We start from the raw sequence: 27,943 nt of genomic DNA on the forward strand, positions 1-27,943 counted from the left end.
ACTGAAGGGCTAGAGGTTCAAACCCACAGTGAGGTCGGGGCGAACAATGTGGCAGTCTTCTATTACACTCTGTATTCTAGGCTTGCAATGAGTCAGAATTGACTTGATGTCAGCGAGTTCAGTTTTAAACCATTGGTAAATAGGCTGGGCGTGGTTTTTCTGCTTTATATCAGAAAAAAAATAGAAATTAATATCTTCTACAGGATTGGATCGTACCTGGATTAGTTATATTTGCATGAGAAATATAAATTATATTTGAGTATATATATAGCTATATAAAAAATATATATCATATACTTACACATATTATATATAATATATATGTTATTTACCTATATTTGAATGAGAAATATAACTTTTATGAATTACTATTTTGGAGATATGAACCGGAAGGAAATCATGCAATTTTATTCCTAAAATATTTTACTAGAGCTGAGAAGTAGAGTTGTTCACTGCAAGAGGCAAAGGCAAACTATGAAATCTGTAATAAGCCTGTCATTTTATGAAGTGGTTGAAATTTTAGCAAATGTTTGTTAACAGAGAGAATGAAAATGGAAGCGAGGATGGAAGGAAAAACAGAAGACAAAATAAAGCAAATTTATTGTGTATTTTGATTTATGTCATTCTCACAATGGCTTTTTTCCCAATTGAGGTGAAAGCTGATTGATATTTTATTGAATCTAAGTATATATTGATTATGAGTAATAAAATGATATTTTATATTATTTTTTACAAATTTGATATTTCTTTTTTGCTGTCTCCTTTGTTATTTACACTCAGCTAGAGATTAATTTACAGATCAGACTTTCACAGTGAGAGGCAGCTCTGTCTTTTTGGTAGTAGCAAATAGCATGCATTACTAATTTATATTACTATAAATCCCTTTTTGGTAATGTGGACTACTTAAAGGTATACTGATAAGACCTCGAGATGACTAAACACTGAGGTTAAGACAAATACTTGCTTGTATTTTTAAGTGTGATCACTCATAATCCTATAGAATTTTAAACCTGGTATTAGGCTACTATAGGCTTTTTATCTGTATATATCATTTTGGGCTAGGGAAGTGAAGATTCATAAAGTTTGGGACACTAGGCAGATAGCAAAAATAGTGTTTTCCCTTCAGTCCTGTGTGACTGAGAGAATATTATGCCATTGATAGAAGCAAAAGAAGAGGAATAATTAAAAAAAATAAAAACAGTGTGCCAAGAGCAACAGCAGGTTTAGAGAACAGAATTCCAACTTTGCATTTATATGTTGGGTTTGAGACGCTGGTATATTTAGATGGAAGACAGACTATTTACAATATGTGATTGAAACTTCCCTGCCAAGAGAGAAAAATGTGAAAATTACCTGCATGCAGTTGAAACAGTGAAACTAAAAAGAGTCTTTCCCCACCCCCTGCAAAGATTTATTGAGAACGTGTTATGTGCTGTGTGCTGTGGTAAGTCACAAGAAGTTTCAGGGGAAAGAGGAGTGCATTGGAGCGAATCCAGTGAGGGAATTAGAGTCCAAGAAGGAAGGACACTAGGTAGCAGAGGTGCCCAGCACAGAGAGTGGGCTAAGTCCTCCGGACCTAATCCTAAACCACGTCTTAAAACATGACGTTTGTATGGAAGAGGCAGGTAGACGAGAAACTACGCAGTGACTGGTTGGGGGAAGCAGAGAATTAAGTACTTAAGCTCCTGTCACAGACTCTAGTGGAGAGTACCGATTATAAGAATAAATAAATAAATAAAAATCTGTGCATCATCCAAATGAGTTCTTACCCTTTCCCTGCAAGCCGGGTGGTGTCATGAGAAGACTTTAAACAGCCCAATGTTAAAACCGCACCACTAACAACAGAAAGAGTTTACAAAGTAGTCTCTCGGTGCTCCAAGAAGGAACTCACTATGCATGTTGGGTTTGATCTAGAGGATTGAAAGTTAAGATAACCGGCACTGCCTGGGAGAAGACAGACTGGCTGAGAGTAGGCCATTATAAAGCTAACAAAACAACTTTTCAATAGTCTCAAATAATTTGAAGTTATGAGAGAAATTGCATTTGAATACTGGGAGATGATTTCTATTCTTATCAGGGCCCAGGGTAATATTTTTCCAAAAGTTGGCATAAGTTTAACAAACTGGGTGTGCATGTTATTATGATATGTGTGGGTGTTTGTTTATATGTTAGAAATCTGACAAAAGAGATTAATTTCACTTGGAAATACATCAAGAAAATTGAAAAATAAGTTGTAACCAATTAAAAATTATATAGAAAAATTGAATAGGATTACTGAATATAATAGCATTTTGAGACCAAAATGGAGTATTAAAACTATTTTAGGGAAATTACACATCACTTGTATGGGGTGGTGGGACATTGATTAGAAAATTTTATTATGGTTACCAAGATTAGAATAATATCAAAAGATTAGAATTAGATCAAAGAAATCACCCACTGAAAGCTCAGTATAGCGACTGGCATATTGTGTGTGCTTAATAAACAGCGTTGGGCAAATCTACTGCACCTCTTTAAATCGTGCAAGAGAAAAGATGTCACTTTGGGGATTAAGGTGCGCCTTGCCCAAGCCATGGGGTTTTTAGTTGCTTCAGATGCGTGTGAATGTCACACACTGAACAGTGACAAATGAAAAATTGATGCAATTGGAATGTTGGAGATTGTTGAAAGTACATGGGCTTCCAGAAGAGCAAACAAATCCATTTTGGAAAAAAGCACAACCTGAGTGCTCCTTAGAAGCAGAGGTGGCTCCTTCATCGCCAGTACTTGGGGCATCTTATTGGGAGAGAGCAGTTCCATGGCGAGACGAGACGGGGAGCCTGCTGGGCCAAGTAGAGGGTCTGAGGTAAAAGAGAAACCCTCAATGACTAGAGGAATTGAGTCAAACATAAGAATGTCATGGCTGCTTCAGAGCTGGGGAGCGTTTCACTTTGTTAGGATATGTGTTGGCACTGATTCCAAGTCACCTAACAGCAACAATGACAAAAAATAAATGGCATTAAAATGTAATCAACATACTACAAGGTTCTAAGTGATATCTGAAGTAAATTAGGATCCATAAAGATAATTTTATTGAAAGTATATTTGATGTGTTAATTAGCCTATATGTATTGCCATCAGAATGTAGTAGGATATGCAATATGTATCATGTAAAAGAAAAAAAACCAAAAACCAGACACTGAGTAAAGGGAGGAGAATGCACAGTGGCTCAAATGATCAAGTTTTGAATTTGATACTTCAGTGTCAGTGTTGAAAGCTTCATCATTTAGGTCATTTCAAACTGGACTCTGCTACGTTCAAGAAACTGTGTGGTCAAATTCTATCCTTAGGACTAGTTGCTTAGTTCTTCCATACACAGACCTTCAATTGACGCCCTGCCTCCATGCACAAAGCTGCTATTCACTTCCAGGGAAATCGGTGGCTCTGTGGAATTGGATAAGAATTTGGCCCACAATGAGTGATTTGAATGAATGAATTTGGAATTGGCAGTGAAACACAGACATATGCCACGTTTACTTGGTACATTCATGCTTCAAGAGAACTCAGGTAGCACATAAATTCAGAGTAAAAGCCAGAGAGTTTCAGCAAGAACATATTAAGAGTCATCCTAGATCTTCTACGACTATTTTTCTCGAATTCAAAAGCCATGGTAGAGATACTATATTGAATTACTGTGCATTGGAATTTAGGATAAAGAGCATCTTTTGGTAAAGTCATCTGTGATAGCTGACACTTACAATTCTTGTATCAAATGGCAGGACCAACAGTCGGGTTTGGGCTAGTTTAATGTATGTAGGTTTATTGATTTTCTCTACCAATGTACAGTCATTAAAAAAACTTTCATGGACTGGATTTTTGACTAGATGATGTGCAAATCGAAGGCTCTCCCCAGCGTTCTGCAGGCAAAATCCAAACACACTGTATCGGAGCCCAGTTTATGCTGACATTAAGTTGAGGAGGCTTGGAACCTGCTCCTGTTTTTAGAGGTGGACAAAATTCTGCTCTCCATCTTGTTGCTGGAGAAATTTTCAGTACTGGAGACACTGGGCCTTTAAACAGGAAGAGTTGTTACATTTTTGACAGCTTTTCTCTTCCACTGACTGAAACAATAAAAATAAACATGAAGCTGTCGGAATGGCCTCTGCGTATAATGTCATTTGCATGTGATTTCCTTTGCTTCTCTAGATAATTGAATTTATTCAGGCAAATTATTTTTTAAATGTATATTATCTGTGAATAGAAACATCTTAACTAAAGCCAACCTTTTATTTCCTCTTAATGAAATATATACATGTGTGTGTATACTTCTGTGAGAACCAAGGAAGTAGAAGAAAAATAATAGAAACACCGGAAGTGTACTGTAAAAAAATTAATTTAAAGAGATGAAGTGTGACTCTGGTAACCAAATATTCTGTCTTTGTGTTCACCCCCTGTCTATGTTCAAGGTCTCTAGGTGCTCAATAGGAGCTTTTAAATTATTTTTCCCTGTTTGATGTTGCTAAGTACAATGAATGGACAGCAAGGACTGTTGTGAGGAGTCTCTCTCTCTCTCTCTCTCTCTCTCTGTGTGTGTGTGTGTGATCTCAGAGTTGGTAAGCATAGCAATACCTGGTTGATTCCCGTCCTGAGACCCAGCCTTCATAAATTTCAGGCTTAAATAGAATGACTATTTAAATTGAGCTCCATTAGTCAAACAATGTCGCTTTCTAACACAAATAAAGCTTATATTCTCTTGGTATAGAGAACATAAAGAATATACGCCTTTATGTTCTATTGGCAGTTTTTGTGAGTTATTGAGCACCGAGCCAGAATCACTTTGGGATGCCAGGATTATCCAGGGAAATTCAATATCAGGAATTCAAGTGGAATTGTGGCAGAGGATGCATATGTCCAAATTCTAAAATTATTCTTCTCTTCTCAATACTATGTAGGATTGACTGCATAATAAATCCAATGGCATCTTTAATATTTACTCCTCTACATTTCCTTCGAGGGTCTAATTTATTAGTGGCAGAAATTTTTTTTAAAAACCACCATTTCTTATTTGCACCTTTGATCATAACTAAAAATATTCACAAATGAATTGTGTAGAACTGCTTTGATGCGGATGAATTTTATTTTTGTTTTCTCTCATTCTTGATCCTAAAGGACAGAAAAAAGTTAGAGGTTGAATCTTGATAACCACTATTTCAGTATTCTGAGAACTTATTATTTGTAGAAATTGTTGTTTGCATTTCTCATTTTCTGCTTAGTTTTCCTTGTCCTATCTGCTCGTTATACCTTGGTTTCTAAAATACTTTAAAGCTTACACCTTCCCCTTCTGGCCCTTCTGTCCTTCTCAATTTCTAGTTTCTCTCTCTCTTTCATATTCTTTAGGCGCTCGTCTTTCTTTCTTTGTCTTTTCTTTATAAAATATACTTTTTCTTCCAAACCTTCCTTTTTTGACATTTCAAAAACTTTACTGGTAAGCCCGTCATTAAAACAGAAGCCAATCCCTACTTCTTTATTATTGTTATATATAAGAAGCCACGGTCATTTGTTCTTCTCCCTCGGTAGGTTGTCATTGTAAGCTCATGGACTAAAATGACTGTCGTCTTCTGGCATGGAGTGCTACATCAAACCAGTACTGTGTTACACCTCTCTTTCTTCACCCGAACCTCATATCTGCAGGCACAACTACATTTCCATGTTCCAACTCATTACTTGAAATTCTCTAGAGAGATGATATGGTACCCACTATTTACAGGGCTGGGAGTCAGAATTCAGAACTAACAGCACTCAATGTATAGATTATTTCAGTAATGTGAATTCACTCTGTTTGGATATGCTGTTTTTATTTTTGAAACCATCTCTTTATCCACCTATTCTCGTTTTGTCAACATAGAAATCATTTCAACCTCCCAAGAAAATAAGATTGTGATGTTTTTAACGTGGACATTCTCTTTTCCCGGTTTAAGCTAACCCTGTCTAGGTTTGGATGATTCCTTGTGCTTCTAATGGCCACAACCTTGTGGAAAGCTTTCTATCATTACATATACAATGGGGTAAAACCAAAACCAATAGTCATTCAATCATGATGACGACCCCACGTGTGTCTATGGAGTGACCTCCTGATGGATTTGGAACTCCACCCCGTCACACAGAGTGCGTGTCAACTGTTTCCACCACCCAGGGATTGCGTGTAGTCCAGGGATTGCGTGTAGTCCAGGGATTGCGTGTAGTCCAGGGATTGCGTGTAGTCCAGGGATTGCGTGTAGTATGGTAGCAGATTTAATTCAATGAGATTCTCATTTTCTTATTTCCCCCATTCATTCTCCACACCACAGCTACACTAAACTTCCTTCCTAACTGGTTATTTAATAAAAACACTATAGAATTGACACCTCTTCTCCATTGCCTTTCAGGTCAAATACAAATGCTCCTAGTTGATCTTCATGAGCCTTCATGAAATAACATTACTCACTCTTCTTCCTAATTATTCTTTATTTCTTTGGGTTAGCCCACCTCCTCTTCTGTAACATGTGCATGTGCATAAACTATACATTTTTATGGATGATGTCTCTGGAAAAGCTCTATTCAATTTCCACCTATTCTAGTCGAGTACAAAAGATCATTACCTGAAAATTTAATAAATTAACTAATTAACTCAATATGTAATCATTTATTATTAACACCAGGGGTTGGAACATATAGCCCCTGCCTTTCGTGCTGCAGAAAGGAAATTAAATAAGCAATCACAAAAGAATATTGTAAATGATATGATGAGGATTTTCCACCCTTTTTTCATTTCCAATGTTCTGCTCTCTAAACAACTTATGTATGTACAACTTGCTACTTACCACTTTAGTGACTCATATAGTTGTTATGATTACTAAGTATTTCTATTTATTTAATTTCCTCTTAAATTTAATTTTAAACTCTTTGAAGAGAGAGTACTATATTACTTATCCATCTATCAATTTATTCATTTATTTATACTTTATGCCTTTGCCATTTCTAGCAGCACCTGAATCAGTGAAGAAGACGGTGTAATTTAACAATGACCAACATGAATTTGAGTGCTAGATGATCTTGAGTTTAATTCCTCAGGTTAAAATTTCTTGCTGTTCCTTTGTTTAAACTCTTCTCAGAATCCTAATTTTAGTTTTCTTCATGGACTTTTCCTGACAATTATACAAGATAATACCCACACTTTTAGAACAGCGTTTAATAAGAAATTGCAAAGGATAACTATTTCTACCGAAACCGTTAGAGCTACTACAATATTTCATATATTTGATCAGGAAGTGCCCAAGAGCTTAGAGACTTTTGTAAGTCTTCAGAATTTTAAGAATGAAATAACAAAATCCATGCATAGCATTTATGTACATAAATATCATCAAGAGATTTGCCAGGGAATCAATGTTTCATAACGGGAAGAAAATACAAAAGTTTTCAGACCGAAGGAAATGGACTTTACTGGTTTTCAAGGTGGGAGAAGGAGCAAGGCAGGGAAGAGAAAGCGTAGGCTAAAGGGCAGGCAGGTGTGAACTTGGGGGAGGGGAAGATACTATTCCGCGTGATAGGGACCAGAAACCAAGGTGGGGCAGGGAGTGGCAAGGAGGGTGGGTACGTTATTGCAGGGGTCATGAATGGTTGAAGTTGTTGAATACAAAGTTGATGATTTCAAATGTAAACCTCCACATAATTCACAACAAACTATATTTAGGGGAAAAACAGAATGCCAGTGTATAAATGATAACTCTGCTATGCCTGTGGTGGCATTTCATAAAACTGTCTTATAGGACAATTAAATAAGTAGCCAGTTGGGAAATTTGGTTTGAGAATGCACTTAGCTATTTATCCACACAGTTACAATGAGAACTAAAGCGTGTACATCATGCATCTGCTTAATCTCTCTATCCACACTCTCATGCACCTGCTTAATCTCTCAATCCACACTCTCATGCACCTACTTAATCTCTCAATCCACACTCTCATGCACCTACTTAATCTCTCAATCCACACTCTCATGCATCTGCTTAATCTCTCTATCCCCATCAAACTCAAGTCCTAGAGCCCCGTCAAACTCAAGTCCCCGGGTCTCATGCTACCAGGAACCCTCTTGTGCTTCATGTAGATGAAGGCCAATGATGCAGAAAAGTAACAGGGAGATGACAGGCCATGGGCACAGAGTCTTGTGGTCCCAATGGCAGTGCACTGCAACTCCCAGGGCCTGGGACCCACGCAATGCCACCCCTGGAAGTACCCATAGAATCCCAGGAGCAGGATGGGTTCAAGGTCAAAGAAAAGTTCCCTCTCACAAAAAGGACACCGCCCCCCCAACGAGGCATCGTCAGACTGTGATCTGATGGAGAGGTTGAACACTATCCATACCTTTTCACAAAATCTAATCCCCACGTGAAGTCTGAACTATAGAAAAAGACATCTACTTTTGCTTTTTAAAAAAATGCAGGAAAATTAGATTGATTTACAACATAGGAGAGCAGACTAAGCTGCTGCTATGAATTCAGCCCAATTCAGCCAGGAAACAAACTAGTTCTCTGTTTAAGTTGTGCTTGGAGCAGAGCCGTGAAATACTAGCAAATTGAAGCACACATACTTTGTCCCTCCTTCCTCATACACATGAGCAGGCTTTTGTTATTATTTTGTTAGTTTTATGTATAATTTAAAGCACATTCAGCATTTATTTATTACAGGATCTATTAATGTAAATAATCTCAGGGAAAAAATCTCAAAGTGTTGATCTCACAAGAAGAAAGAGAAATATAAAGAAGAGTAGAAATACAGCATAATAATTGGTGTTATGTATTTATGAACAAATTCATTCCTTTTTTCAGACTTTGATTTTTTTTAAGTTTTATTTCTGTAATGAGGAGTAATTGGACATTCTTTCTTTGATCATTTCCTTGACATATCACTTTGTAGAGAGCCAGGAAACTGTGAAATTTGAAAACTAAGTAGGCAACAGAGATGAAAGCGCACCAACGTTGCATGGCATTTTGTGAACTTTCTCTTTTCCTTAAAATAATAGTAAGAGTTGTGCGAGGTTGTCGTCAAACTTGGTCCATGTTTAAAAATACATGGAAGTGACTATTAAAAATTATTTCTGGAAATGCAGTATGATTTTAGAAGAAATAGTTCTGAGAATAGTTATATATGTACTTTCTCTTCTGGGAGGAGGGACAGAGGGACTTGTCTGTTGCTAATATGTTTAGAGACAGAGTCCTTGCAAAATAATGGATTTCCTTTGTTTTGTGGTTTGTTCATCTTTATATCCTGATGTGATTTTTGTAACTTATGTATTTTAACAGACACTCATATAACTCCTACCATATCCTAGTTATCATTTTATGAATTTTGAAATGTGCTACATTTATCAAGTCATAGAACTCATATAACACTCGAACAGCCTACTATCCCTATTTTACAAATGAGAGAATAAAGCATAAAAATATTAAGTTGTCCAGGGTCACGCAGCTAGCGATTGATGGAACCGGGATTTCAACAGAAGCTGTTTGGCTACTACTCTGCTTTTAACCTATCATTGTGCAACCTTGCAGGTTAGCAGTTAAAATATTTTCATTACACAACTCAAAGAGTAAACTGGGTGAATAAACTAATAACATTGATTATTTTAGTTGTTTAATTATTTTCAGGATTATTGAGTTCTGCACACCAGTAGTGCTACATATCATATCAATGTGTTGTCATTCAGGATGTCCACTTCAGGGCTAAAGAAACAGAGGTTTCTGAGTTTGAACTACTTTCTCCTAATTAATGAAGACAGGTGCCATCATGTTGATTGTGAATGATGGTGACACACGTGCCAAAGTCATGTGCAATGAAATGACCAAGTTGAAATTTGCACGGAAACACAACTCCAATATGCCTAACCACTTCTTTATTCTGCTTCGCTGCCAACATGTTTTACGACTTGTTAGCACCACAATTTATGTCACCTATTTCTGGATATTACTTGGCTCGCAATTTTGAGAAAATGCTAATAATCACTAAATTTTTTCTGAAAATTGACTTGGTAAAACACTATGCTCATTGTTGTATGGAATAAAACGTCATTTTCTAAATTAGCTTCTACTTCACCACAAACGGCACACAGGAAGGTCGCAATTTAAACAACTCCTGATCTCTCTATTTCCATCAGCTTCATAGATTGGTTAAGAATTTAACCCTGCTAACTAACAACTAGTGCTTTGGAGACTTAGGACAATGACAAATTAACTCCATGTGTAATTAATAACTAGTTACATTAAATCGTTATTAAAATATCTTGGAATGCTGTAATCCATACTACTAGCATTAAACAGAAATATTTTGACTTGTAATCTAAGTTTTGTTTAGAAAATCTTAGGCTTGACCTTTGAGTTCTCAGAGAAGGAATCAGCAAATGTCTTCAAGTGTGTTTACTTGATGTTTACCCATCAGTAAGAGACAGAGTCCACATCATCCGCAGGGTGAAAACGAAGTTGTCACAGCACACAATGGTCTTTGTTTTTGCAGGTGCTATTAGTCACTGTATTAGCAATCCTCCAGATGCCACTCTTGCTTCTTAAGTGGTTTGAGAGCACATGGAAACACACATTTTATTCTTGTAGGCAGCATTTCCGAAAGACTAGCAAATATGATTCTGAAGGAGGATTTACAAAATAGCCATTAGACAGTTCACGCCCTATAGCATCAACACATAAAAGAACGTATTTTCCAAGACAGTATTCCCTGCTTTTACGACTTTTTTCATGCAGAAAGGTGAACAGTGGTGATAAGCTCTATCTGAAGATGACTCTGGAAATAACACAAACACACCTACTCTGACATTTTCCTTTCTTTAACTGCTTTACCTACAAACACATCAGGCAACTTTTTAAGTAAAAGGAAAAAGATATTACTATTCTCTACCCATCTGGAGCATAGAGAAAGAAGGAAGCAAAAGATTGAGGAAGAAGCTAGTTTCCAGGTCTAACAAAAGCTACAACCTTACTTACCTGCAATCCTGAAGAACTAGATGGTGCCCAGCTCTATTACTGACAGTTCATACTGGTGCCATAACAGATCGTCCCTGATAGAATGAATACAAATTGCAGAACAAATTTAAATTCCCTAAAAATGGCCAGATGTCTACTGGACAGGAAAGACTAGAAGAACTCTGAGATTGTCACCCTGGGTGCCTTTTAACTTGGAACTCGTCTCTCCCAGAGGTGACCTAGCAGCCAGGAGGGAGAGGGTCTCATAAAATAAGTAATATCACCTGTGAGTGCTGTGTTCCTTTAAATAACCATCCACACGAGACCTCATCTCAGCCTGGACCCCAGGACAAAATGAGGAGGTTAAGGGGCAAGGACATTAGATTAACAAAAGTGCAGAAACCAGCCAGATTGAAATAAGGAGAATGCTGACATATTGTTAGAATGTGATTGAATGATGGGTATAGCAATTGCTTAATGAGTATCCTATTGATATACACATTTTCTTCAAAATCACAATAAAATATTTTTCTCAAATAAAGGAAAGGTGCCCGCCATAATCACAAATATAACAGTTATTCCCCAGAAATTTGTCCATAAGTGATGAGTTTTGTTTTGTAGGTCTTGGGATATTAATCATGTTAATCGTGTTACCAAAGACAAATTTTCAGTATTCCCTCTTGAGCTTTTTGAAGTGTTAATTTTTTCCCAGAGGATCATTCTTATGTTACAACCAATTTTCAGGAAAATAAAATCCCACATAACTTTCTTTCCAAGTTCTGATCACTCATTGCCGAAAATTAGCCATTAGTTCTTTTTCATCATCTCTAATTTCTATGTGCACTATCATAAGGAACAATAGAATGAATACATTATCCATGTGTGTTTTATGCATCAGTACAATTAAAGTATTGATCTCTTTGTAAGTACTTATATTGGGACTGATACAATTTTAAGTTATTGGCATATATACTTAAGTGTACCTTAATAAGACATATCAATGAAATTATCCTTTGGGAAGTTTTGGGGTTTTGTTTGGGTTTCTGTTGCAAGCAGTTAAAATGAACCATTTAATTGTATAGATAGTACATTTCTGGGAGGAGATACATTTAAGTATGAATTTCTTAATCTGAAATCCATAACTCACATGAGTTCCTAGGTAGTTCCACAGAAGAAGTTCATATTAGAAAGTGTGAATGATTAAAACTCCCACAACCTATATATAAAATCATGTTCTGTGGCATTAGCGTGTGTCTCTGTGCACATGTGCATATGAAGCAATGGCACTTCACAGCTATGATCAAGGCATGTGCCATCCACCAACCCCGGTCTAAGGAGTTCAGCCATTCTGTAGGACTTTTATGAAGAAATTACCTTAACCTTGAACACTTAAAAAAGAGGCAGGACTTTAGTTATGTGTTTTTTTATAATACCATATTCAATTTTGTATCTCCTAATTGGACCAAAGATATTATAACAAGTGTGATTCAATTTCGGAGTGTTTTACTCTCATTTTAGAAGAATTTAAAGAATAGGCAAGAATATATTTTGTAAGATTTTTTGAATGTGCTTGTCCTGATGATGTTATTCCGAGCAACCCGTGACTGGAAGACCAGCCTGGCCTTGCCAATATGTGTTGTCCACAGAAACATGTTCTTGTTGTGTCTAATTCAGTGTATGTGGAGTCTCTCCTCTCCCCCAAAGCAAGAGCTTAATGGACTCACATTTCTAAGGACATAGTTAATAAGTGGTTCAATCTTACCTGCTGGCTTTCCTCTTGTTTAAAATTCTATCTTACTAGAAAACTGCTACTGATATCCATAAATTTTGTAATGATACTTTAAAATATATAAAATCAGTGGCACCATTATTAGGATGAGCAATCTGGAGGTCACATCCCTAGGTTCCGTTTCAATACTTCTTTAAATCCATAAGAATCATTTAAATATATGACTCAAAATGGTGGCGAGCTGGAGGGGCAGAATTTAGTAAATCTGGAGTTTAGTAAATCTGGTTGAAGTAACTTCAATGTATTTGCTGCATCCATTCTTTAAGAGATAAACATAAGTGAACACCTTGTTTTCACACTTAGTAAAAAGTGAATTTTTTGTAAACCCATAATATTGATAGCTATAGATTTTCTTTATTTTTTCCTATTTTATTCAGAAAGCACTAGTGTACCACCTTGGGTAAGAACAGGGCTCAGGAGGTGGTTTCTATTAGGCCTTGTTTGTCCTAAGATCTCATGTATTGATTTCATTCTGCTTGCCTCAGTTTCTCCAACTGTAATATGGAGATCATAATTAGGCTTGCTATGAGTGTAAACTGAACTAATGTTTGCAAACCACTTTCACTATGAACTATAATCCTTAGCAATTTTTACCTGATAGATTACGTCTTAAGTGAAATGTGTATTACTGCTTATTCGTAATTTAGTTTCAATTTCTAAAACCGAGAAGTAAGCATGATAATCTGCTGCCAGAGGCCAGAAGCCAAGGCTGAGGTGCCATTTAAACAATGAAGTGAGCATAGTGATGTAATTTGGTGGCATATATACCCTCTCCTTTTTGCCCCACAAGTTAATGCCTAATCACATTATCTAAATTAAAATTTGAATGAACAGGTTGAAATAAGGTTTCTCACAAAGTGTTTGTAGCAAAATGCTCTCTTTTAGAATTAACTGACAAGAAAGCATTTTGGACAAAGACGCTTCAGTGCAGATAAGACGCTAGGCAGAGCCCTTCTTTGCCTCCTGGTTGCAGAAATGACTGCAGGCCCACGCTGAATAAAGTAGACCTTGTTCAAGAATAACAAAGGTAATGGTTTTTTCAGTTACTGACTTCATAAATCCCCTCACCGTTGCTTCTCTATATAGAAAAAATATATACAGAACAAGGATAATGAACAAAAACAAAGACTACAGCAACAATGCTCTTAAAATAATTACCTGGGGCACCAAAGAGGGGGGTGGGGCAAGGGGCTGCTGAATTGTAGGATGTGTTCATCAAAGCTCGCTTATACTCAGTAAAAATAACAACAGAGAACAGTGAGGGGATATTATTGACCTCATTCTGAAAGATGAGAAAGTATTTTTTCATCAATTGTAGGCGTCATGCCCTGGACCTTGTCTCTCCAGTTTACAAAGCTGGATGATATAGTGCCAGCCTAGACCACTGGTGCTTTTGTTGGTAGGTCCTCTGAATGCTCACCAGCCAGTGAAGGGAAGAGAAACACTTCATCCTTGCTTCAGGTATTGGTGAATTCCTGAAGTCTCAAGGAAGACTTGAAAGTGAAAATTCTGTGCTCTCACTTCTTAGCAAGTTCTTAACAAATGAACAATGGAGTCTCACACTCAACCAGCCATTAACTACATGAAACTGTTCATGGGATTAACGGTGTCATGGGCTGAAATGTAATCAACTAGGTGATAGTAATTAGACACATATTCCTTTGTGTGATACTAATAATGTTTAATGTATTTATTTATCATTATATTGTTGTGGTGACTTGAATTTGAATACTTGTGAATATATTAAATTAAAGACATTTTCTTCCTTTTTGTATGATATAGAATATAACAAAAATGCACATTGGGTTAATATTTCATTTTGAAGTGTTTTCAGATATTTTCATCATTGTACTCAATTTGGTGTAGAAAAAGCCCACTGCTAAAGAGCTGATTCCTACACATACTGATGCTATTGGACATGTAGGACAGCTCTGTTGTCTTATAGGTCGGTTTCATCACTATAGGAACAGACTGCCTCCTCTTTCTTCCAAAGGAAGGCTGGAGGGTTTGAACCACCTAGCTTGCAGTTAGCAACTAAACAGGTAGCTCACTGTGCCACTATGGTATCTATAGTGTAGGAAGAGGTGTTTAAGTTTTAGTTATGAAAAGTTAAGAGCAGCAACCAAGTTCTTGAGGTTACAGTTTAGCATATGATATGAAAACTATGAGTATAAAATAAATCCTATGAAAGTGAAGTTAAACTAGGACATCTCTACTTCTGATAATGCAAACCAAAAAGATGAATACAAAAACGTTTCTATGCAGACCACTCCCCAGGTTATGCACAAGATCCATCCCTGAGTACGACTTGAAGTAGAATCTGGATGCAATTCATGACAGGTGCCTTGGGTTCTTCTTTAGCCATACTTTATTGGAAAATCAGAGGCAGAAAGAAGAACCCATCAGATCCCATAAAGATTTATAGGTGTCTCAGAAACCTGAGGTGCAATTCTATTCTGTACGGTACATATGAGTTGGAATGATCTCACCAGCAGTGAGTTTAGTGAAAGAAAAGACTTGAAGCCTTTTCCGTGATTTAAAAACTGCGCATGTAGCAAATGAAAGTGGCTGTGATGAAGAAATTATTGAACGTAGAAATTGGTTCTATCGTTTTAAAGTGAGGACAAATTTACACAACATTGTACAGCAAGCACTGCTGATCAGAGTCAGACTTTGCTAAACCAGGATCGCCTAGACTCTGGACTGCACATGTGTATAATGGGTCATTGATAAAAAGTAACTCTGTATTTATGAATGAATGTATGATTGTTACTTTTGAGTTTATGTTTTTGCTTGCTTTACATGTGGGCTTTAAATAATTCCAGAACTGTACCTTCATTTAGCCAGCGGGGGTTTGTAATGGTTACATTATGAAAATTGATTTCTATATCCAAGTGCATTATAAACAAAGATTCACATACAAAAGTACTGTCTGCAGAATATTCAGCTAGGATAAAAGTATTAGAGGCTTATTTTTAAATGATGCATAAGAAATCAAAGCCGTTTAGGACATAGAATTATAATTCAAGAAATTATACTAGTGCAAATTTTTTTAACTTACGTTTTCTTCCATTCTCAGACCAACCCACTAGATTTTTTTGTTTTTGTATTATAGATAATATCACTATGCAGATTGATATCCATTAGCAAAAGGATATTAAATGATTGTTATGTTAACTTTTCTCTTTCAATATATTTTTAAGTTATATTAATTATTTTTATTATATACTTTCAGTCAAAATACACCATCAACCTTAAGAATGTTAGGTATCAAATTGACATAATTTGTTGCTTTTCTGGTATCAACAGATAGTAGGAATTTGTTTTAATAGACTTAGAAAATTATGAAAACACAGATTAAACCTAATTCATTAAATAAGCACATCCTCAGATCAATTGTAATGAATAGTTTATGGCATTAAGAGATGAATTCCTCCTAATCATTTGGCTTAGTGGTTACATACTGGGACGTTAACTGCAACACCAGTAGTTCAAAAACAGCCAGCAGCCACTCCTACACAGGAGAAAGACTGGGCTTTCTACTCCTGGAAAGAGTTATGATCTTTGAGATGCACACGACCAGTTCTACCCTGCCCTATAGGGTCTCTCTAAGTTGACAACTTGATGGCACTGAGTTGATTTGTGTTTGGCTTTGGAGTCCTTTCAGCCGCACTCTTGAAGGAGGAGCATGAGGAACACTGTGGTTGAATTTTTCCAACCAAAATTCTGTGGTTGAAACCAATAAGGCACTCCACAGAAGGAAAACACAGCAGTTTATTCCATAAATATGTATAGCCTTGGACTCTCTACTGGGTAGTTCTACTCTGTCCTAAAGGATCATTTGAAAGTTTCTGTTTTCATCTCAGATGTACCAGAAATGTTTTAGTGTATCACCAGTGCTGTGCTGGGAGTAGTGGAGGTGGTGACAGAAAGAATAGCAAAAGCCTATTTAAATTTGAGATGTATAGACTAAATTATTGCCTTGTACAAAACTCAATCACATCATTATGGAACAAAGACTGCAAAAGCCTTTTCCCTGAGAAAATGAGACATATAAAGTTTAAATATAGATTACTGAATAATTTTGGCAAAAATTGCTTCAGAGAAAAAGGAATTGGAAATATCATCAGTATAAGTAGGAATGAAGTTATAACATTTCCATCTGATATCAAAATAATCTTTATGTAGCTTCCTTTTCTTTTTTCATGATAGGCGAAGAACTGAAAATGACACTATTGTGAGTACTATTAACTTAATTTTATAAGACTCTTTAAAATGAAAGTTAAGGCGATGCATCTCAGGATTTAGATATTGGAACTTCATGAGGAAGTTTAAGACTGATTTCCAATACATTTCAGATTCAGGGATAAATATGAGACCCTCAGAACCGAAGAAGAAATATACACTAATTGGTATAGACCTTTAAAAGGCCCCTGGCCCACTACTCTTCACTTAGTCTCTCATAGTGCGGTCATGTTCATGTTGCTGTGATGCTAGAAGCAATGCCTCTAGGATTCCAAAGACCAGGATGGTCACTCAGGGAGGCACATGGCAGGGGAGCTTTCCAGATAACAGACTAAGAAGAAGGACTCAGTGATTTTCTTCTCAAAATTTGGCCATTGAATTCCTTATGAATAGCAACAGAACATTGCATGATATGATCATGGAAGACAAGCCGCTCAAGTAGGAAGACACCAAGTTATGACTGGAGAGAGCAGGCTCTTCAAAGTAGAGCCGACCTTGTCAATGTGGATGTAGCAGAGCTTAGGGACCTTCACATCGAAGTAACCATGGAAATAAAATAATGTATTTAATAGGGCAATCCTACTGGATTAGGCCTCTTTAAAGTATTCAAAACCAAATATGTCCATTTGAGCACTAACATACATTTAACTGGTGCCATGGTGTCTCAGTCACCTCAGATGAATATGAATGGTGGACAATGACTGAAGAAGACCTCATTGATTGAAGAAGAATCAGTGCCTTTGAATGATCGTATTTGCAAAGAGTATTAAATGTACCATTGACTGGTTGCCAGAAGAATGGTGAAATCTCTGTTGGAAGAAGTACAGTGCAAGGGGTCCTTAAAAACAGAGGTGGTAAGACTTTGATTCCCGTAGTCTGGACATGACATCAGGCCCCGGAGGCGGCCATCAGGCTGTGGAATGTGGAGGGTCAGCACAGAGGAGGAGCCCCTTCCACAAGATGCATTGACACTATGGGTTCCAAGATAGAACAATTTTGGATATGGAGCAGGACGAGTCCGTTTGTTACTCAGTTGTCCATCAGGTCACTAAGAGTCAGGATGGAGTCAATGGCACCCAACAGCCCCATTGCTTTTTGTGGTTTTTTAAAAGGGGGGAATCCCGTCTCTATGAGTCATACCTAGATTCATCTTCTCTGGTTGGTTTTATTACTAATCTGTACAGTTCATTTGTTCATTTTTGGAATTTCTTTACTTTCCCTTTGCTGAATGGCATTTCACTTTTTCCTTCACTATCTCAGCAGAATAAGTCACGCAACCAACCAAAAAAACACACCCCAAAACAAACACAAGAAAACCTTTACAGATGTTAAACAAAAGCATTCTTTTCTTTGTTTCTCTTTCAGGAAGTTGATGGCAATAAAGTTATGTCTTCATTTGCCCCACACAACTCATCTACCTCCCCTCAGAAGGCGGAAGAAGGTGGGCGGCAGAGTGGCGAGTCCTTGTCGACCACAGCTCTGGGAACCCCCGAAAGGCGCAAAGGCAGCTTAGCTGATGTTGTTGACACCTTGAAGCAGAGAAAAATGGAAGAGCTCATCAAAAATGAGCCAGAAGGTAAAAGCTGGGAACGCGCACTAAGTTGTTATTACCCACTGGTTTAAGTAGTTTGACATTCACGTCTATTTCTCTTTTGTGGATGGGGGAAAATGGAAACCTAACACTAGGAAGATGGATAGCCTTTTTTGAAAATCGGTAGACATACTAACTTGGTGATCATTCATTTTGGATGTGATGTCTTCCTTATTTTTATACATGTGGACACTGTGATTGAATGAAACTTAAGATATTTCAGGACAGAATGTAGCAGGAAGACACATCCAGATCAAGTACCCCGTGTCAAATAGCTTTAGTTCAGTTTTCTCCTCTCCACAATTTAATCCTAATGATCCTTGTATCATTTCGTGACCATTTGTATCAAAGTGTTATTCTTGTAAAGGGGTCTTTTTCCTTTCTTGTACATTCACCAGTTAATATGGTTAGCCCTATTATGTATTTATAGATTAGCTATTTTCTAACGCTGTTAGATATAATGAAGTTCTTATGTGTTAAATTTCAGGGTGCTATTCTTTTAGGAATTATCTTCTAAATCCCTTTAATCATTATTGGTAGTATTCCATAGATGATATTCATATTAACTGGTCTTAAAATTATAGCAAGCAACCCAATAAAACAAATCATGAAAACTGTAACAGCTCTGAGGAAAATTAAAGCATAATTTACAGTCATTCTGCATATTACTGATGCTTACTAACTCCTATTCAACCTCTGTCTCCTGTTTCAGTCAGATGAAAATTTCAAATAAAAACAAATCAAAAAGTAACAAAACAAAAAGACAGCTACATGCAGAGAAGTCTTTAATACTACCCCAATCCCCTCAAAACAGTTACTGTGTTTATACTATGTAACAACATATTGGGCTAATTTATAATCTCTTATTGTTAAAAAAAATTGGTAAATTTTAACTATATACAGCACAAAAATGTGTTTGCCAGCATGTGGTAGTCACATAACAAATGTTTCAGGTCCCTTTCAGATGTATAACTAAGGAAGTGTGGTGTTAGGTTAGAACGGATGTAACTCACATGATCTTGAAATTAGAAGTAATTTTACAGATAATCTATTTAGCCAGTGTCTTTTGATATTTGCTATTTTATATCTTTGTGTTTTTTAGTTTTTCTCATTGAGGTAGAGATGAATGTTTGTGAAGACACAGAAAATTTTGGTTTGTTTTTTAATATGGTGAGGAATTTTTTCCCTAACATTGAAAGCAATCTGGTCCTATTAGGTTAGTTACAAGAGAAAAAGAAAGAATATGGAAGAAAATAAAACTCATCAAATCATAAAATTGTATACACTACCTCTTAACCTTATGAAGCGTTTACTTTTTATCTTTGGTTTCATATGCTAATCATTTTGCACAATTAACTTTATGATTGATACATTATTTGCATCTTTTATGTATCATTTAACATTGTTGAACGAGCATTTATTCTGCCATTAAATATACTTTGGGGGGAAATATTCTGACAAGGACTATGATATAGATAATTGTACAAGGCACTTATAATTCACACAGTATATCAAAACAAAACAAGTCATAAACATTTTTGAGGATGCAAAGATTTATAGAAAAGTTGAACAGATATTGCAAATATTCTCTTATTTTTACCATCTTACATTGGTATGGTATAGTTGTTACAATTGAGGAGCCAATATTTATCCATGGTTGCTAACTCAAAGCTATAGTTAATTCTGATTTTTTAATGTACTTTATACTTGTCTCTTTTATGCCCAACACTCTAACCATATTACTGCATTGCAACTGCTATTTATTTATCGACTGTCTCATTATCTGATGTTTCACATTTACAACAACTTTGAAAACATTCTCAGGGGGTGTCTCCAGTGGCTCAGGCCACACATAGAGCCTTAAAGAACAGTGGGCCACCTTCTGTAGGCCTGAGAGCTACCAGAAGCCCTGGTGACAATTGTCCCCTGCAAGTAACTCATGTATTTCTTATGTCCCCAATGTTAGCATCAGTCGTTTCTCTATGATGATGTGGCTCCCTTAATTGAGGAAGGTGATGTTTATTGTCAGACCTTTCATCTGACCCAGCACAGAAGCGCGCGCATGCGCGTGTGTGTGGTCCAAAAAAAAGAGGCAAAGGTTAAAACTCCTCAACCATCCCACAGGGGAGAGATGTGGCAGTATATGAGCACTTCTGTAAAGATCGACACTCTTGGAAACCCGATCGAGCTCTTCTCTGTCCGCTAAGGAACCCTTGGGGTCTTAATGGGTTATGGGTTGGATTACTAACCACAAAGTCCACAAGTTGCATGTACCCATACGTTGCTCTGTGGGAAAGGATGAGGCTTTTTACTCCCATGGAGATTTCCAACCACAGTTGTACTTTGCGCTATGGCAGCTGTGAGTTAGAATCAGTCGATTCTAACATCAGCCATTGATGGCAATGGCTATGTTTGTGTGTGCATCTGATGATATACACATCTCCACTGACAAACTTACATATGCACACACATAGATATGTAGATAGCCTTGGTTCTTGATGCTCCTGTGCAATAAGTGTGGAGATGATAGCCACAAGGTCATTAGTTCAGTACCACTAGCCACTCCAAGGGAGAAAGATGAGGCTGTCTGTAGCCATGAAAATTTGCAATCTGGGAAAGCCATCTGGGAAACCTTAAGAAGCAATTCCACTCTGCTTTATTGGGTCACTTTGACGAAGAATTGATAGGGTTGAAGTGGAGTGTGTGTGTGTGTGTGTGTGTATCATATCAATTCTCTAATTTGGTTCTTTTGATTAGGATTATATTGAATCTATGGATCATGTTTGGAAAATTTGACATCATAACAATATCGAGTCTTCCTATTGTGCACATAGAATATCTCTCTATTCATTTCGATCTTTATGTGTGTTTAATTTTTTCCCATCAGAATTTTGTAGTTTTATGCACCAAGAATGTGGGCATATTATGTTCGAATTTTACATAAGCCTTTTTTGTGTGTCAATGTAAATTGTGTTTATCATTTAAAATTGCAATTGATTATTGATTGTATAAAGAAAGGTTTTTAACTTTAGAATATTAACCTCTTACATAAACCATACTTTCCTTTCTTACTTCTACTTTAAGAGCTTCTTCTTGTTGTTACTTCTTTGCGATTATATACATGCATAATTATCTCATCTTCCAGCAAAGACTATATTTTAGCCTAGCTACATATCTTTTTTTATTATATAGGACTTCTAATATAATGTTTTCGATAAAGTAGTATGGAGATTTCCTTATCTTATTCCAAATGATAGAAGGAAACATGTATCTGTTTTCTATTAAGTATAATGTTAGCTGTATCTTTTTGTCATTGATCTTTAAAATCATGTAGAAAATCATTTCTGTTCCTAGTTGGCTGAGAGTTTTTATCATCAGTGCGTTTGAAATGTGGTCACATGCGTTTTCAGCCTCAGTGGATATGATCATAAAACTTTTCTCCTTTAGTTAATTGATGTGTTTGATTATATCAGTTAACTTTAAAATATTGAATCAGACTGTGATCCTGGAACAAGATCATGCAACATTGTGTTTTATAGCTATTTTTAACCATTGTTGGATTTTATTTGCTATTGTTTTCTTGAGTATGTTTGCATTTAAGTTCATGAGAGAGATGGATCTAGTTCATGAGAGAAACGAGTCTTCCTATCCATGCACAGTTCCCACCATATTTTATTGTTATGGTATTCTTTTTACAACACATATTTCCTCTGATGTGATGCCCTTGTCCAGTTTGACTGTTAGGATACCGTTGGCATCGTAAGATGAATTTGGACATGCTCATTATGCATTTCTTTTAATTTTTTTAAATCGAGTTAGTTTGGGGCCCAAGGATATGATCTAGAAAAACCTAAGTTTGGGGGATATACATTATAGTCTGAGGCATCTTGCTGTGTCCTTTTTAGATACTATCTTCCAAGTACAATTGGTTGATGACCTTGGTATTCCCCAAATGCATCACTCTGGCTTGTAAATAGATGAACAATCTCTTAATTTGAGAGTTAATGAAATGCTGAAGCTCATTGAATATAAAGGAGGCCATAAAGGAGGCAGTGCCATCTCCAAAAATTTAGCGGAAGCCGTTTAAAGGTATTATGAACAACATAAAAAAGTGATATGTCCAATTAAAGGTACATTGGCCAAAATACCTGTGTGTGGCATCCATCTCTTTAACAGGGAGCATTGACAAAAGACACATCACTATTGCATGTGGACATTAGATTGTTTCCATTCATGTGCTTCCTACAATGTCTTGTAATATTTTCCCCCAAAACATGTATTAAAAGGTCAACTCATACTTGCCAATGTGTAATATATAAAGACAATTAGAAAATGATTGTACAGAGGATGTTTATAGAAGTCTGCAACATTAACTGGCTAAGGCACAAATGTAAAAGCCTAAATTTAAAAAGGTATATATATATATATATATTCGAGTATATAGCCACTAAATTATAATGTTTACATATACAAGATTCCTAAGTAAGTATTTTGAGTATACCTAGATGTGATCAACTTAGTTTTAATGTTAAATTAAGGTATGGCAGGAATGTTTATTTAATAAATACAATTCCAGAGTGGTGCATCCGAGACTACTGTATGTATTTGAGAAAAGTAATGATGTTACTCAACAACAAAAATAAATACACGGTAACAAGAAAGCTTAAAAGTAGACCATAGGAAAGCATCAGAATGGTGAATAATTTGTTTTTCCCGAGAATAATGGGCACATTAATGGCGGGGAGATGTGATAGAGGCTTACCCTACGTGGAAAGGTGGATTGTTCTTTCACACTGTATTAATCACAGGGTATGAGGAACCCTGAGAGTGGACACCGGAACCTTACATCATCCTAGCAATAGGACAATGGCATTGTTTACAGTACAAACACATGACTTGTAGCCATGCCAAGAGAGCAGCAAGAGAAAGCAGGGGGTGTAGGGCTCAGGAAGAGAAAGGGTGAGTGGAACTGAATGTTAAACTCTCAAATATATGCCACTTAAAAACCATTTCTTCCCTCAAGCTATTTTTCCATTGTTTTTCAAAGGCCATTAAAATGAAGAGCAGATTGTGATGAAAATTTCATTAAGCCCTAACTTGATCATTATGAGGGCACCATAGGCATGCCTTTGCTTTCTTTCATTGGGCTGGTGGGTGGGGTGGGGGGTTGTTTTCAATAGAGTCCATATTCCATCCAGCCTTATTCCTGCCAATAGCAAAGTAGCAGAAATCCAGAAGTTAGAAAGGATTGGAGTGTCATACAGAATAGACCCCTGAGGTGAACTGGTTAGAGGAAAAAAAGTTAAATTTGCATTTGGGTAAATGAAAAGAGTGCTCCCTTTTGTTATAGTGAGTATTTCTAGCTAGTTTTTTCAAACAATTAATTGAAATGTTTCAAAACTGATAAACAAGAGAAAACATACTATGCACCTTTTATTTGAATCTTTCTTCCATCAGAATCCCTGCATTACACAGATGTAATATTAAAGACTCTTATTTGTCAGGTGTCATTTTGACAATGAATAATCAGATACAAATAAATTTAAGGTTTGAAATGCTTGTCAACCTAGTATAGTTGCATTATATTTGGGAACAATTATGCTTTATTAAGGAGCCAGGTGGTTCTGTGGACTCTGCACCGGGCTGCCAACTGCACAGTCAGAGGTTAAAACTCACTAGTCACTCTGTGGAAGACAGATAGATACATGAAGCCACTATCTTTAGACGTGTATTATTTTGTAGGAACACATTCTTGCTTTCCTCACGCTTCATATTAGATATGTTGGCTGTTATGGGTTATTACTACATATAGCACATGTGTGCCTCCATTCCACTGAAATGTTGAAGAGCAAGAATTTAATACTCAGAATGTTTCTACTTCAGGAAGCCCTTGAATCTCATGTGCCAATCATATCAGCTATTGAGCGAATTCCAATTCATTGTGACCCTGTAGGGGCAGTTAGAACTGCCTCTGTAGATTTCTGAGAGTGTAAATCCTTACTGAATGGAAAGCCTTGTCTTTCTCCCAACAAATTATCCATATATATCCTGTGTGTGTTTCTAATTTCCAGGTAGTCAGCATGGCCTTTAAATATAGCTCAGGAGTTAGGTTTAAATCTTAACTTGATTTTCATTCAAACTTTAGATTCATTAGCAGCACAGGTGAAAGAAAACCTGTAACACTGATGAAAATCTAAGGCACGCCATTTGAATAGAAATCTAAAAGGGGAGATTAGTGCAGACATCTTTTAATCTCTGTGTATCAAAGTCCAAATACTCTTCAGTTTCTTTGAAATGATTTTCAGTGGAATGACCCTTAACAGTCTTTCCTCCTAGAAACAAAGCCCATCTCTTCTGTCTCCCTGTCTTCAATTCTGTTTCTCTTCTCCCAAAAGCAGTGGTTCTCAACCTTCCTAATGCTGCAACCCTTTAATACAGTTCATGGTGTGGTGACCCCCCCAACCATATTATTTTTGTTGCTACTTCATCACTGTAATTTTGCTACCGTTATGAATCAGGCAACCCCTATGAAAGGGTGGTTTGACCCCCCAAAGGGGTCATGGCCCACAGGTTGAGAACCACTGCCCTAAATCTAACTATTTGCTAAAATAATCTACACTCATTTTTTGCACCTATTTTTAGATTTTTGCCCTCAATTCTTGCTTTGATTCTACTGCATTTGGTTAGTTATTGATCAGCATCCCCCTCTAGATTAAATATCTCAAGAGCGATTGCAGTGTTTGTGCTAAAGGCGTCCACGTTGTTTCAGGTTGTCCCATTACTGTCATCAGGAAGAGATGCACCTTTAATAACTATATGCCTCTTCATCCAGACATTGGATCAATCATCTCACTTCATACTCAGAAATCCTTAGCTTGATGTCATTTCTCATCTTGAAAGTGAACAACAAACCTGAAGCTTAGTAACACGCCCTTGTTTTTATTGTATCAGGAGACGTGGATGAGAATGAGCACCCTATACTAAACCTCGCGTGATACATGTGCCCTTCCCAAACAAAACATAACAACAGCCAAGTTACTCCTGTAAGTGAATCCAAACTCAGGGTCGCCCTAGGTGTTACAGATTAGAACTGCTTCATAGGGTTTTCTGAGCTGTAATCTTAATGTAATTAGATCATAGGCCTTTCTTTCTTGGCACTGGGTGATAGTGGTGGTGAAGATGCTAGAATTGGGGGAGGGGTGGAGTGTTAAGCTGTAAAGCTTTCTCTTTAGTGGCCAAACATAAGCCAGATACCTATATTGAATAAGATGCTTTTAAAATCTGACAATTGCCCTGTTCTTCTTAACTTTGCTTTCCAGGACTCTCCAATGTGCATTTCCCTGCTATCTTAGAAAACTGGAAGCAGTTTTCAAACTCAGTTTTTATTACTATTGTGCCTTTTCATATGCTGTTTACTCTCCATTAAACAGATTTCCCTATCTTATCTAATTAATTTGCATTCTTCTTTGCACACTCAATACCTCTGAATTCTCTGCTCAGAATTTGGCTTGGTCTGCAGGCCAACACAAACTCACCTTATCCATCTATCCACCTTTGTTGCGTGTTTACCTTTTGTCTTCCACAATGGTGTGTAAATGTTTTAATAAAAAGCTCTTGGTTTAATTTCTTGTTGCATAATAGATACTTGTTTGCCTTAACTGAGGATGACAGTCATTTCACTAATTAACATTTTCTATCCTCTGGTAACATTCTTCCTAATATCAGTTGGGTTTCATTTCTGTTATTCTTGGTTTCCTCTTACTCTTTTTTTTAATGACCTAACAGTCACTTTCTTTGCCTCCCTGCTTCTTTTAGTCATCCATCCTGCTTTTTCCAGCCAACTTTTTTTCATACACCAACCCCTATTATTAAATCATTGAGATCGTCATTTTCAGTTCTTCTTGAGACTTAAAGAGGTCAAAACTTGGTCCTCTGTTAAAAGGTAAATATTGTAGGATGTCATTTACAAACTTGGATGCACATGTGCTCCACTTGTTACAGTAATGAAAGCACGACTATTTTAAGTGGCTGGAATATAGCATGTATTTCTAAGAAAATATGCTAGCGTTACTTATAGATTAGTGACCACAGGTCACAAAGTGCCCCTCGCTGTTGGGGGCAAACTGAAATGTGGTTTGGACTGATGGATCAATGATTTTTCAGAACCCATGGGTACGCCCGATGCTTTAATAGTGTTTCAAGATCCTGGGAATGCCCAGTTTTTCTAGGAAGTAGAGTGGCATAGGAGAGTGAGTCTTTAATTACTGCTGTGCCTTTTCATATGCTTTTTTCTCTGTCTTAAACGCACTCCCTATTTTATCTACTTAATGAATTTTTATTCTTTTTCTAAGACTCACTACCACTTAATTTTATCCTCAGTACCTCTTAATTTTATTCTCAGAATTAGGCTTATCATGGGCACAGGAAAAGGCAGCTTATTATTTATTGGATCCTTGTCTCTACAGCTTTCCTAGCTCCCACACACATATAAAGTTCCTCTTCCAACCACAAACAAACACACACACTCACTTCTCTGGAGTCAATTGTGACTCATATCTTAGGATCAACGAAAAGTAGCTGGATCTTTTCAAAACCTTCTCTCCCATCTACCAACCAGTCTAACCTACCCCATCAAGGGTGAAGTTTCCAAACGTAGGATTCATGATTACCTTAAGAGAATGTATAAACCTTAAAACTGCGACTCAAAGGTGTATTTGTATATTTTTTGAGATACAGTACATAGTCTTTATCGCACCTTTAGATGGTTCCTTACGGCCAGAGGAATAAATGGACTCTGAATGTTTTTTGTTATTGTTTTAGTTCTGATTCCACCGTTGTTTACTATTTGTGGCTTAACATTTATATGGTTTTAATTTTGAACTGAATATCCATAAAGACAAGGAAAAATATGTGTGAATGTAATCTTTCTGTATTGGTTCCCGAGTTTTTAACATTGTTGACAAATGTAATTTTTAATAATAAATGTTTTCTTAATATAAAATTATCCCCTTCCTTATAATTTACACTGAAAGTGAAAAATGCATTTACTTGCCTTTAATTTGCCATAAAATGTGTGTTAATGTAATGAGTATCTGTCCTAAATTGGCAATGCTAGCTGCTGTATTTTCATCATAACATTGTTGAAAGGAACAGATGAGGTAATGCATATAAATTATTACCAACTTGGAATTCTATCAGCTATTGTCATTATCACATAGCAGCTGGTTAGAAAAAATATTGATTTTGGCACACCTGAAGCATTATATATTTTCTAAAACTTCTTTCCTGGGATACTTTTAGATACTAAAAATTATGGAAACATGGATATTTATAATA

The 27,943-nt window shown here is 36.6% G+C and overlaps 1 protein-coding gene across 5 annotated transcripts in view; it reads left to right on the plus strand.

Annotated features, from left to right (window-relative positions):
• The window catches only part of SOX5 (SRY-box transcription factor 5), a 1,186,854-nt gene that overhangs the window by 810,720 nt on the left and 348,191 nt on the right, over positions 1–27,943 (plus strand). For all 5 annotated transcript variants that reach the window (XM_075551990.1, XM_075551991.1, XM_075551992.1 and 2 more), the window contains one exon: positions 18,382–18,592. In XM_075551990.1, coding sequence (XP_075408105.1) covers positions 18,382–18,592 — 211 coding nt within the window. The remainder of the gene's footprint in view (positions 1–18,381; positions 18,593–27,943) is intronic.

Source organism: Tenrec ecaudatus, chromosome 6, assembly GCF_050624435.1.
Source record: "Tenrec ecaudatus isolate mTenEca1 chromosome 6, mTenEca1.hap1, whole genome shotgun sequence".
NCBI lineage: Eukaryota > Metazoa > Chordata > Mammalia > Afrosoricida > Tenrecidae > Tenrec > Tenrec ecaudatus.